Genomic DNA, 12,248 nt, shown 5'->3' with positions numbered 1-12,248 from the left:
GCGATATGAATAAGGGAGGCCCGAATATAAAGAGGAGTGATTAGAAAGAGCAATAATAGATCATTTGTAGCTTTACGGAGCACTTGTTTTTAGATGGGGTCAGTGACTGTAAAAGAATCAGAAAACTGTAAAGAATCAGAAAAAAAGGTAAATAAAAAAATAAAAAGTAAATAATGAAGACCAATTGAAAAGTTGCGTAGAATTCACCATTCTATAACCTACTAAAAGGTAAGTGAAAGCTGAACAACCCCTTTAATGGACGAGTGGATAAGCAGGTGATTCGCATGAACTTACGAGGGGTTCCGAGGCCCCTTTGTTGGGATAACAGGAGGGTGAGGGAACTTTTTGAGAGATTAGTGTATCTGCCCGAGGTTCCCCGGCTCTGCTCCGCCGGCAGTAAATAGTTTTGTGCTACTGTATGTTTAATTCATGTGACAAGCAGCAGATAAGAATCCAGAAATGTATGTGTGTGTTGCAGCCTCTCAGGAAGGATTGCACAAAGCCACGGAGACAAGTCCCACCTTTAAATGACAAACACAGAAGCCTCTCCGCTTGTTACCTGCCCCTTTATTTTCTTCCCTTCATCTATCGACTTGTGCTAAAGCCTCGCTGTTCCTGCTCAAACTGCTCCTGTTGGCCAATTTGTTTTTATACTCCACTAAATATTTTCTTCTTTCCCTTTTTCACTTGTCTTCTTTCCTCTTTCTTTTATCAGTTTTTTTTTGCACTTTTTTAAAGAATCTTTTACTTTCCATTTAATGGTTTCTGTGCGTTTCTCCAGGATTTCATCTCAGTTCCACTTACAACTCTTAGGCCCCAGGCCACCAATGTTTTTAATTCTTAGGGCCCCAGGCCACCAATGTTTTTAAATCTTAGGGCCCCAGGCCACCATTGTTTTTAACTGTTAGATCCCCAGACCACCAATGTTTTTAACTCTTAGGGCCCCAGGCCACCAATGTTTTTAACTCAATCGCTTTAGCAGGAACCCCCCACCCCAAAAGGACGTCTCATAACCTGGAGAAAGTGGTACCCAAAAACAAATGCAGCTTAGTCATTGGCCAATATCAAGCTCCTTCATATACTAAATGTCTGGTATAGTGACAATAGGCTGGTGGGAAGTGGATGGAATTCCAGTGTTAAGAAAGGGGCCTTGGACTTGAATGGAAATGCTGTTACATTGTGGCCTATGGAGTAAAGCAATATTCTAGTTCCCTCCAATCATTAGAGATCAGTATGTGTCCCTATGTCTTTCAGCCCCGTCATGTACATATTAATCAATTAACCCTGCAGAGATATTAACCCATTCCCTTCTTCAACTAAACCCCTGTATCAGCACCACCACCCAGTTTTACCCTCACACAACCGCTCAGTCATCTTTAGTAGAACGAGGCACAGGAGCCCCTTCCCTCAATATTCACCATAGGGATTAAAGAAAAACACAGAGACATATTTATGGAGAAACCTGGCGGTGAGCACAGGATTTATTACAATTAATAGGCAATTTATATTTGGGCCTCCCTAACAGTGGATGATCCAGAGGAAGGAGAAAAACCCTAGAGTGCTATGGGGGCCAATCTGCACTGAAGGTAAAAATTCCTTCCTGACTCCTAGAAACGGCAGTCGGTTCTACACCCTGGATCATGGCTAGACGCCCCCCGCCCCCTACCTATACACCCCTACCTCCTATTCACCCCTCACCTATACACCCCCCTCAACCTTCTCCTATACACAACCCCCACTCTCCCTCCTATACATAACCCCCCTACTTTCCCTCCTATACACAACCCCCTACTCTCCCTCCTATACACAACCCCCACTCTCCCTTCTGTACATAATCCCCACTCCCCCTCCTATACTCAACCCCCTACTCTCCCTCCTATACTCAACCCCCCACTCTCCCTCCTGTACACAACTCCCACTCTCCTTCCTGTACACAAATCCCTACTCTCCCTCCTGTACATAACCCCCACTCTCCCTCCTGTACATAACCCCCTACTCTCCCTCCTGTACACAACCCCCTACTCTCCCTCCTGTACATAACCCCCTACTCTCCCTCCTGTACACAACCTCCTTCTCTCCCTCCAATACACAACCTCCTAGTTTGCCTCCTGTACATAACCCCCTACTCTCCCTCCTATACATAACCCCCACTCTCCCTCCTGTACACAACCCCCCACTCTCACTCCTATACTCAACCCCCTACTCTCCCTCCTATACATAACCCCCACTCTCCCTCCTGTACACAACCCCCCACTCTCACTCCTATACACAACCCCCACTCTCCCTCCTATACACAACCCCCCACTCTCCCTCCTGTACATAACCCCCTACTCTCCCTCCTGTACATAACCCCCACTCTCCCTCCTGTACATAACAGACAGACACACACAGACATACGCTCTCGGGATAGGTAGGTTGGAAGGAAAGGATTCAGGCCGTGGTGGTGGGTCGGCGGCAGCAGGTGAGTCTTTGGGTGGAATGCTGAAAAGAAAAGATTTAGAAAATGTTAAGATAAGAATAAAGACAAACACTTGTTTCTTTATGATATAAAAGGCTCAGTGTTGCTTTAAGAGCGCACTATTTTTGGGCCTTTGGGGACTGTTTGGGTCTCTCTACACATGGAATGTCAGGGCCTCTTATGAATCTCAGTCTGAGCCTCTGCCATTTATTCTTTTATACTCTTTGATCAGCTGGTGCCAGTCCATTAGCCAGTGGCAACCCATTTCCAAAGGTGGATATCTAAGCCAGATGTCCAGCAGCCCTGTAAGAGTTACCTGCCTCCCCTGTTATTGGCCTACTATACAATCAACACTTTATCTGCAGACTTAGATCCCTGTCAGCAACCTCTTACACCCTAAAGGCAGCCAAACATTGGTCTATGGGGTGCGCCCTCAAAGTGATCAGCCTGCGGGCTCAACAGACAGGGTGTATGACTTCCTTTCTATTGTTCTGATTGAAAATGCTCAGAAGAGCAGGAAGTAAGGTGGAGCTGCATTGGACAACATGAGGTATCTCTAGAAGAAGGGTAATTGTCAGTAAATTGATACATTACCCAAACCCTGCGGAGCCTCTTCATTATGGCCTTCTTGACCCGTTTTCGGAGGGTCGGCCTTTCTACCACCGGAGGATCTTCGAAGGTCTCTTCCACCTCTGGAGCTCGTTCTTTTGCTACTTCCTCTTCTCTTTCCTCCTCCGGTGCTGGAGCTTGTTCTTCCCCAGGGCCTCCCTCTTCTCTCTCCTCCTCCGGTGCAGGAGCTGGTTGTTCCCCAGGGGCTCCCTCCTCTCTCTCCTCCTCCTCAGCAGCAGCAGGAGCTTGCTGTTGTCCAGGAGCTCGCTCTTCTCTCTCCTCCTCTGCAGCAGCAGGACCTTGCTGTTGTCCAGGAGCTCCCTCTTCTCTCTGCTCTTCCTCCTCCACTGCAGGAGCTTGTTCTTCTCCAGGAGCTCCATCTTCTCTCTCCTCCGCAGCAGGAGCTTGTTCTCCAGGAGCTCCCTCTTCTCTCTGCTCTTCCTCCTCTGCTGCAGGAGCTTGTTGTACTCCAGGAGCTCCCTCTTCCTTCTCCTCCTCCACTGCATGAGCTCCTTCCTCCTCTCCCTCAGCTGCAGGACTTGCATTTTGTTCCTCACTAGATTTGAAGGGAAATAAATGTCATTATTGTCATTATTGTAAAGTGGCAGTAAGCGTAATTGAAAGTGTTTAGTGCAAAATACATACCCAGCAGCCTCCTGCAGCTTCTGCTCCCTCTCCCAGAGCGTCATGGCAAGCTGGTGAAGGTGCCATTGGATAGTCTGCGGGTGCAGGGGAGGCACAAGGATAGGAGCAAAGGGGAAAGAAAGGAGACAGTTATGATTATGTCTGTATATGTGCTGCTAATAGTACCTTTATACGCTGAGGGCAGTGAGGGTGTGGGATTCCCATGTGATGGGGGAACTTACATTCTGCAGCCGCAGATACTCGAAATGCTGCCCCCATCTCCAGTGTTCCGATGATGCTTCCTGTGGAAGGAGAGAGTCAATGTTAATAATATAATTATTATAGAGACACACAGTGAATAATAACCTCTCCTATAATAATAGTGACACTTACAGGAGGCAGCAACTCCTCACTGTAGAGGGCGACACACTCCCTCTCGAGCACTTCCTGTAACATAAAGAAAGTAGCAGCGTTACACAAGAGCTGGCAATCTAATATCATTTATTCTCTATTTATCTAGACATCTATTCTGCATTACATACCAGATAATGGATCAACACCCAGTACTCATAAATGTTGTCTCTGTGCGTCGTCCTCGGGTCGCTGAAATATCGAAGAATAAAGTCCTCTCTGAAAAAGAAAAATATCACTGAGCGTTAATAAAAACATTTTCCAGCCTTATTGCCCTTGCACTTACCCCTGGGGCAATAGCAAATGATTCCCAACATGTAATAAGAGCATTTATGTTTTACTTACAGGACGACGTTCTTGCCATAGTAGACCCGGTAGTGATGTTCTGTGGGAAAAACACATTTATGTTAAATACTGAGCTAAAGGGGGAAAGGAATTCACGTATAATAAAACGTAGGAACTGATAAATAAAATAGGATTTTACCGTAATAAGAGGCAAGGGCCTTAAAGTCGGTGTCTTCCTCCCTGAAGTCCTCCAGGACGACGTACAGCGGCTGTAAGTGAAAGGAAAGAGCATTAGGGACAGAATACTAAATGGCTCTAAATGCTGCTCACAGTCAGTCTGGATCTGAGGAGAATAGAGACAGAAAAGGGTTTGGGGTTTCTATGGGGCAAATATTGCAGGAATAAGGAGATTTTATTCTGAAAAAAGGAAATAAATGTAGTGGTTGTTTTTCATGGATGTCAGTTCTACCCGCACAGAGGAAAATGGTATGGCAGCTCCCACCTGTATGTATAAAAGGAAGCAGTGCAGACAGACAGACAGACAGCTGCTTAAAGGGGAAGGAAACCTAGATGGTGCAAAAACCCTCCCCCCCCTCCCGTGTGTTGCCCACCCTCCCCTGGCCTACCCGTCCCGCTGGGCAAATGCCCCTAACTTGTTACTTACCCTTCTGCGCAGGTCCAGTCCAGGGAGTTCACAGACGACATCTTCTTCCACGTGATCTTCTTCCTGCTGTGAACGGCGTTTTGGCGCTTGCGCAGTAGGAGCATTTCGCCGGTACGGATCTACTGCACATGCACCGAAAGTCACAAAGTACTTTTGGCGCATGCGCAGTAGATCGTACCGGCGAAATGCTCCTACTGCGCATGCGCAGGTCAAAGCAGGAAGATCGCGTGGAAGAAGATGTCGTCTGTGAACTCCCTGGACTGGACCTGCTCAGAAGGGTAAGTAACAAGTTAGGGGCATTTACCCAGCGGGACGGGTAGGCCAGGGGGGAGGAGGGAGGATGGGCAACACACGGGAGGGGGGGAGGGTTTTTGCGCCAACTAGGTTTCCTTCCCCTTTTATAGAAGAGTGAAAGGGAAACAGCAGTTCAGATGAGAGAGGATTTATTTTACACTGAGGCATTACCAGGAGAGATGTCTTGATCGTTATCTCCTCCATCGTCGACACCTAAAGGGACAAATGGACACAATCAGGCAAAATGAAGTCACGGTTACAGGGTTTGTTCACCTTTAAATAAACGTTTAGTATGATGTAGAGAGTGATATTCTGAAAATTTGTACTTGGGTTTCATTTTTTATAATTTGTGGTTTTTGAGTTATTTAGCTTTTTATTCAGCAGCTATATAAAAAAAACTTTAATTTAGACCAATTGAAAAGTTGCTAAGAGTTAGCCATCCTATAACATACTAAAAGTAAACTTAAAGGCAATTATTTCCTTATGTATATTCCCCTATTTGTATTATTAATGCTGCTGATAGCGATGGATTGGCTTCTTATAAATCCCATATACAGTAACCGTATGGGCTCATATGCACAAAGCCACGTGGGACCCCCCTCAAGTGAATTTAGGGCAGATTTGCTGAAGAAGAAATCATGTGCTGAATCAGTTGAATTTGCAAGATTTACCTCTTCAAGAAGATTCTCCGATGTTAAAAAAATAAATTGGGGGCGGCACAAGGCCGGGGCACCCCAAGGGGGTCTCCCTAAGGAACCCCTGGCTCTCTCTTACACTGTTCAGATGAAGATGGATGTGACTGAACAATGGAGAAGCCAAAAATAAACCCAGGTGTTATCAGGCAGGTGTAACAGCAAAATCACAGTCCAAAAAAAGCAGGAAAAGCTCTGTAGCAATCTGTATAGAAAAGAGAATAAAAAGGCAAGTTAATGAATTTAGTGCTTAATATTTCCTATATAATACAGAGGAAGGCAGAGATCTATTGTCCCCTAAACTTGAGCTTTGTCAGGTCCTGTGCCCTTTTTCTTTATTGTAGTAAAAGTTATTTGTCAAATAACCCCAGAGAGAATATACACTTAACCCAGAGCCAACCAACGGACTAAACCAACTGTCAAATCCCTATGGGTAAAGTCACCTCTCTTCTATGGGACCTGCTGTATGTCCCCCCCACTCATTTACTATCACCCCCTACTGTCCCCATGGCACGTGCCTCTGCTTCCCACCCCTAGTTACAGACTGGGGGTCACCAACTATCTCATTTTTCACTAATATAAGGGATATTTGGCAAAAAAATGTCTTGGAGAGAATATACACTTAACCCAGAGCCAACCAACGAACTAAACCAACTGTCAAATCCCTATGGGTAAAGTCACCTCTCTTCTCTGGGACCTGCTGTATGTCCCCCACTCATTTACTATCACCCCCTACTGTCCCCATGGCACGTGCCTCTGCTTCCCACCCCTAGTTCCAGACTTGGATAAAGGGAACATGTATTTAGCTACAATGTTGGTACATAAGAGCAGGGCTGGGGGCAGATACCAGGGGGCAGAGGGGCAAATCTCGAAGGAGCCTGTCAGTACTGGGAACACAAATGAAGCAGCTTATGGTGAGGTACAGGGGTCCCCAAATGTTCCCTTCATTAATAAATGTGAATATTTGCGACAGTCCTGTGTAACTGACAAATCCTGGTCTGTGTCTCCCAACCAGCACTAAGATTAAAGGCTCCTCCCAAGCACATTTTAGGGGAAAAACCTTCAAATTCACTAAAATCAGTGGGAGGCGCAACACCCACTAGTCTGGGGGGAAAACATTGCCCTAATTCCTGCCTCTTTTTGCACTAAAATAAAGTTTTTTGACAAGAAGTCTCCCAGAGGGAAAGTCCACTTACCTCTCACCACAGGGCCAACCAACGGACTGAACCAACTGTCACAACGCCCGGGTGAAGTCACCTCTGTTCCCTGCTCTTAAAGGGCAAGTTTCCCATTTTGATGAGTGAGGTTTATATGGCATTTATTTCTAATTAGATGTGCAGTACATACACAGCCTATTAAGTACACTGAGCATTGCTTTGTATGTGTGGCCTATTGAGTCTGTTGGATCCATTCATTCATCAGCCAGGGTTCCAATCAGTGCTGCTGCTGTTGTTCATAGCACACAAATTATATATACATATATCCAGCACCCGTAGCGGCTATATCCTCTTTGTCTATTAAACTCCCACCAATCCAACTATAATTAGGCCTTTGGGTTCTATAGTCGCTCACCGTTCAATCCACGTGGCCGGGTGCTCTTGGCCTGAGCCCTACACTTATGATTTCATGTTTGTTTTTAAAATTGCGAAAAATATACCAGTCTCCTAATCTGTTACCCCAATGGAGCATCCAAGTGTTGGAGAGCTGATTGGTGCCATTTTCCATGTGCTCCCAGGCAGGGCAGTCCTAAGAGTCTGAGTACCCCAGGGTAGAGCCCTGCAGGGTGTTGGGTACCCCCCAAAAAAGCAGCGAACCTGTAGGTTGTAGTAAGGCCTTTCAGATGCAGGTTGGTGGTCTGAGGGTTTGCAGGTCAAGTTGTGGATCTTGAAAAGTTTTATTCCTTTTTTTTTAAAGTTTTTAAAAATGTTTTTTCTCTGCCTAGAGCAATTCTGATGACATCACTTCCCATTTCCAGCAACAGCACTTCCTGCTTTATGTTGGTCAGCGTGTCGCGGATCAGTTTGCAGATCAGGCAGTTGCGGGTCAGGTAGGTAAAAATGTGGGTGTGGGTGCGGGTACTCTACCGTAAGGTGGGGCCTTCATATTAAAGTGGTGGTTCACCTTCATGTAAACGTTTAGTATGTTATAGAACAAACAATTCTAAGCAACTTTTCAATTGGTCTTCATTATTTCTTTTTTAAAGTTTTTATTTATTTGCCTTCTTGTGATGCTTTCCAGATATCAAATGTGGGGGGTCACTGACCCCATCTAAAAACAAAATGCTCAGTAATTGTTATTGCTACTTTTTATTACTCCTCTTTCTATCCAGGCCTCTCCTATTCATATTCCGGTCTCTTAATCCAATCAATGCATGGTTGCTAGGGTAATTTGGACCCTAGCAACCAGATTGTGGAAACTGCAAACTGGAGCGCTGCTGAATAAAAAGCTAAATGACTCTAAAACCACAAATAATAAAAAGTGAAAACCAATATATCATACTAACAGTTAACTTAAAGGGGTTGTTCACTTTGAGTTAACTGTTAGTATGATGTTGAGAGGGATATTCTGAGACAATTTGCCATTGGTTTTCATTTTTTATTTGTGGTTTTTAAATTGTTCAGCAGCTTTTTCCAAAATCTGGTTGGTAGGGTCCAAATTACCCTAGCAACCATTCACTTATTTGAATAAGACACTGGGATATGAATAAGGGAGGGGCTGAATAGAAAGAGGAATAATAAAAAAGAGCAATAATAGATCATTTGTAGCTTTACGGAGCATTTGTTTTTAGATGGGGACAGTGACCTCCATTTGAAAACTGGAAAGAATCAGAAAAAAAGGGTAAATAACAAAACAATATAAATTAAATAATGAAGACCAATTGAAAAGTTGCGTAGAATTGGCCATTCTATAACATACTAAAAGCTAACTGACAGTTGAACAGCCCATTTAATGGACAAGTTGATAACCAGGTGATTGTGCCGTTGGCATGAACTACCCACTGACCTTGTCCAGGGCCACTTTAATATCAGGGCAAAAGGGGAATCTGCCCAGGGCCCACTGCTTTTCGGGGCCCACTGGCAGCCTGATAATTCTTTTTTATTTAAACTTTATTAATCTATTTTTTGCCCCTCCTCAGCGTCAGGCCTGCACAGGAGATTTCTTGATAGGTAGGGGGCAGAGGAGAGCGCAAGAAGGAGGAAGCCGGAAGCAGATGGAGACAGGAGGAAGCCCAGTGGCAGAACCCCCTCAAGGCCGCTGGCGGTATGGCAGTGCTGCTCCAATCACGTCACGGTGTGTTTGCAAGTACGTCTGTTCATTCTCACTCTGGCTGCAGCCTGACAAGTGCAGCAACAACAGAAAAACTTGTGGGTGAAGTGCGGACCTCTCTGCTTCTCTTCTCTCCTCCAGCACCGGCACAGGATTTCCACTGCAAGTGTAAAATTACTAATAATGCAACCGAGTAGAGTCTCTCTCCCCATGTATCATTGCTCTGGGGCGGTGGGTTTTGGAGCGAGGCAAAACTAAGGAGAAGTTTCTTCCCCCAGGTATGACATGAGCTGACCCCGTGTGCTGGTGCCTTTACTCAGTTTCGGGAGGATCCATGGACTCTCGCGATGGGGCACCAAGTGCAACTTTCTGCTGCTGCCGTTTCTGGCTTCTCTGTATTTAATGGCAGCACTTAGCAGGCGGCAGGTGTCAGTACCTGACCCTGGAAAGGGAGCAGCTGTCCCTGTGCCGTGGAGGGAGATGATACTTAGGGGTCGGAGAAGTGCAGAACCAGTAGGGGCACCAGATGCTGAGCTGAATAGTCTTTTAGTTGAGAGCGGTGCTGGGATGACAGGGGTGCAGTCATAGACAGTGCAGTGGTGGCTACTGATGGGCTTCTTGCTACCTGGTATGTGGAAGCCCTTAGTAATGTCCAACCTGCAGCCCTCCTTCTTCCAGTACTTCTACTTCTGTGTTTGAAGCCCTGTAACAACTGGAGGGCCGCAGGATGGACATCATTGTCATGTACACTGGCTAAAGTTACACATAATGGTGGTATTTATACATGAAATTGCCCCTGTGCCATCCTGCAATGATTTCTGGGACTATTTATACATGGAACTGCTACTGTGTTCATTCTTCAGTTTTTATTTTAATTTCTTCTGACCTGGCTTTCAAATAGGGGTCACAGAGTAGTCCCCAGGTAGCCCGTAAACTGTTGTACTAGGGGCTGTGTTTTTAAGAGATTAATTTTGTTGTCATTGGTATTTATTACTGATCTTCTATTTTGGTATCTCCAGCTCATATTCCAGTTTCTCATTGAAACCACCACTTGGTTGGTAGGGTCAGTTGCACCCTAGCAACCAGATAGCTGTTAACATTGCAAACTGGAGAGCTGCTGAATAAAAAGCTATATAACTAAAAGCTGCAAATAATGACCTTGTCATGCTCCTTTAAACGTTTTTTTCTTTTTTTCTTCCTAGCCCACTAATGATGACATCACTTCCCGTTTCCAGCAACGGCACTTCCTGCTTTATGGTGGTCAGCGTGTCGCGGATCAGTTTGCAGATCAGGCAGTTGCGGGTCATGTAGGTAAAAATGTGGGTGTGGGTTACAGGTCTGGGTTTCAAAAATTGTTTCCGCGCAGGACTCTACCCCAGGGTGGGGCCACTATATTAAAGAGGTGGTTCACCTTAAAGTTAACTTTTCGTATTTTATAGAATGGGCGATTCTAAGCAACTTTTCAATTGGCCTTCATTATTTATTTTAATCATATTTTTTTTTCTTATTAAGTTGATGGGATCAGAGTTGGGGCTGTGCGTGGGCAGGAGGCTAAAGAATATTTGAATGAATCAGAGGGAATGGGCCTGTGGGAAGGAATTATAAGCTCAGAGCTTTGTAGCTTTATTTTCTGCATCTTATTAGTTGTGAGTTGCACTTGGGTTAAGGTCAGTTCATGGGTGTTATATGTGCGGGAGTAATTGCACGAGGGCAGCAAATAAAACTGACTAGTATTGATCCCACACCGGTCACAGAAAAGCATCAACAACTCCCCATTCACTTCTAGTAATTTGTTCCCCTGCACTGCTGCTTTTTTTTGTTTTTATCTGTGTCCAACACTCTGACATCACTATCGATATTCAACTGACATCATCCGAGGGAGCATTGGGGCTTCAGGTAACGGGGTTGTCCCATTCCTGACTAACTCCCATGTTTCTGCTGTATCCCACCTATTCTTTATAATAAAGTGTAGGATATTGTGTGTTTACCATGTGTGCGAGAATTCAAATGCCAATGTCAGGGCTGCCAGGCTGGTGGTTTAAAATTAGACCTGGCAACCCTGCCTGATGCGTTGAGTGGAGAGTAATGTATGATGGAAGAGTACAGATGAGGGGAGAGGACTGTATGAGGGGAGAGTGCAGTATGAGGGGAGAGTACTGTATGAGGGGAGAGTATTGTATGAGGGGGGAGTACAGAACGGGGGGAGAGTACAGAAGTGTTGAGACTGCAGTACGAGGGGAGAGTACTGTGCATTAACAGTTCTACCAGTTTTCCTGATTTCGATTGGGCGGTGCTGAATTTTACGCCCCAAAAGGGGTGGAGAAAACTGGAAAGTGGGTTGGGTTTGGGGCAGTTTGTGGGCATGATGGAGGCAATTAGGGGGGCATGGTCTAATTTCTCCTGCTTTCTAATTTTGAAATGCTGTGGGTCGTACCAGTGCCCCCTGGTGCTGATTCCACAAACTGCAGGGCACTTAGCCTGGGCTCCATTTGTGTTCAATGAAAACTGGGTGAGATAGGAAACAACATCTGATCAATAATTCTGGATCATTAACTATAAATGCACGAAGCATCAGGACCTGGAGGTGCATTAAAGGCACAATCTAATGGGATATATATATATATATATATATATATACAGTATATTCACAGGCAGACAAAGTACAAGCTCCTGACTCAGCCCCTGTGGAAATGAACAAGATAACGAGACATTAAATATTTACCATCCCACTCACATCCATTATGGAACAACATGACTTTACAAGGTACATTACCTGCGCCACGAGCATCGCCCAACAGAGACCGCCGGCTAATGTTTGTGTGGGTAACACATGAGGGGCACATGGGTGTATCTGCTAATCTCATGGGTGCAGGTGCCCTAAAGACTTGTATAGTGAGAGGAGAGAAAAAATCAAAGCACTGACCCATATAACTGCACCCTCCCA

At 45.3% G+C, this 12,248-nt stretch overlaps 2 protein-coding genes across 7 annotated transcripts in view; both read right to left on the bottom strand.

Moving 5' to 3' along the window:
- The window catches only part of LOC121400994 (WD repeat-containing protein 91-like), a 1,149,255-nt gene that overhangs the window by 288,402 nt on the left and 848,605 nt on the right, over positions 1–12,248 (bottom strand). The window lies entirely within an intron of this gene.
- On the bottom strand, positions 2,306–6,113 carry LOC121401002 (caldesmon-like). The gene is made up of 10 exons (XM_041585402.1): positions 6,017–6,113; positions 5,517–5,558; positions 4,587–4,656; positions 4,448–4,487; positions 4,234–4,321; positions 4,085–4,138; positions 3,934–3,993; positions 3,713–3,786; positions 3,053–3,623; positions 2,306–2,481 (listed from the first exon to the last, which is right to left on the bottom strand). Exons 2-10 carry the CDS (start codon positions 5,547–5,549, stop codon positions 2,431–2,433), a joined length of 1,041 nt encoding a protein of 346 aa, XP_041441336.1. The 5' UTR covers positions 5,550–5,558; positions 6,017–6,113; the 3' UTR covers positions 2,306–2,430.

Source organism: Xenopus laevis, chromosome 3L (genome assembly GCF_017654675.1).
Source record: "Xenopus laevis strain J_2021 chromosome 3L, Xenopus_laevis_v10.1, whole genome shotgun sequence".
NCBI classification, from domain to species: Eukaryota; Metazoa; Chordata; class Amphibia; order Anura; family Pipidae; genus Xenopus; species Xenopus laevis.
The sequence above is the reverse complement of the archived record's forward strand: the minus strand, read 5'-3'. Positions and strand labels throughout refer to the sequence as shown.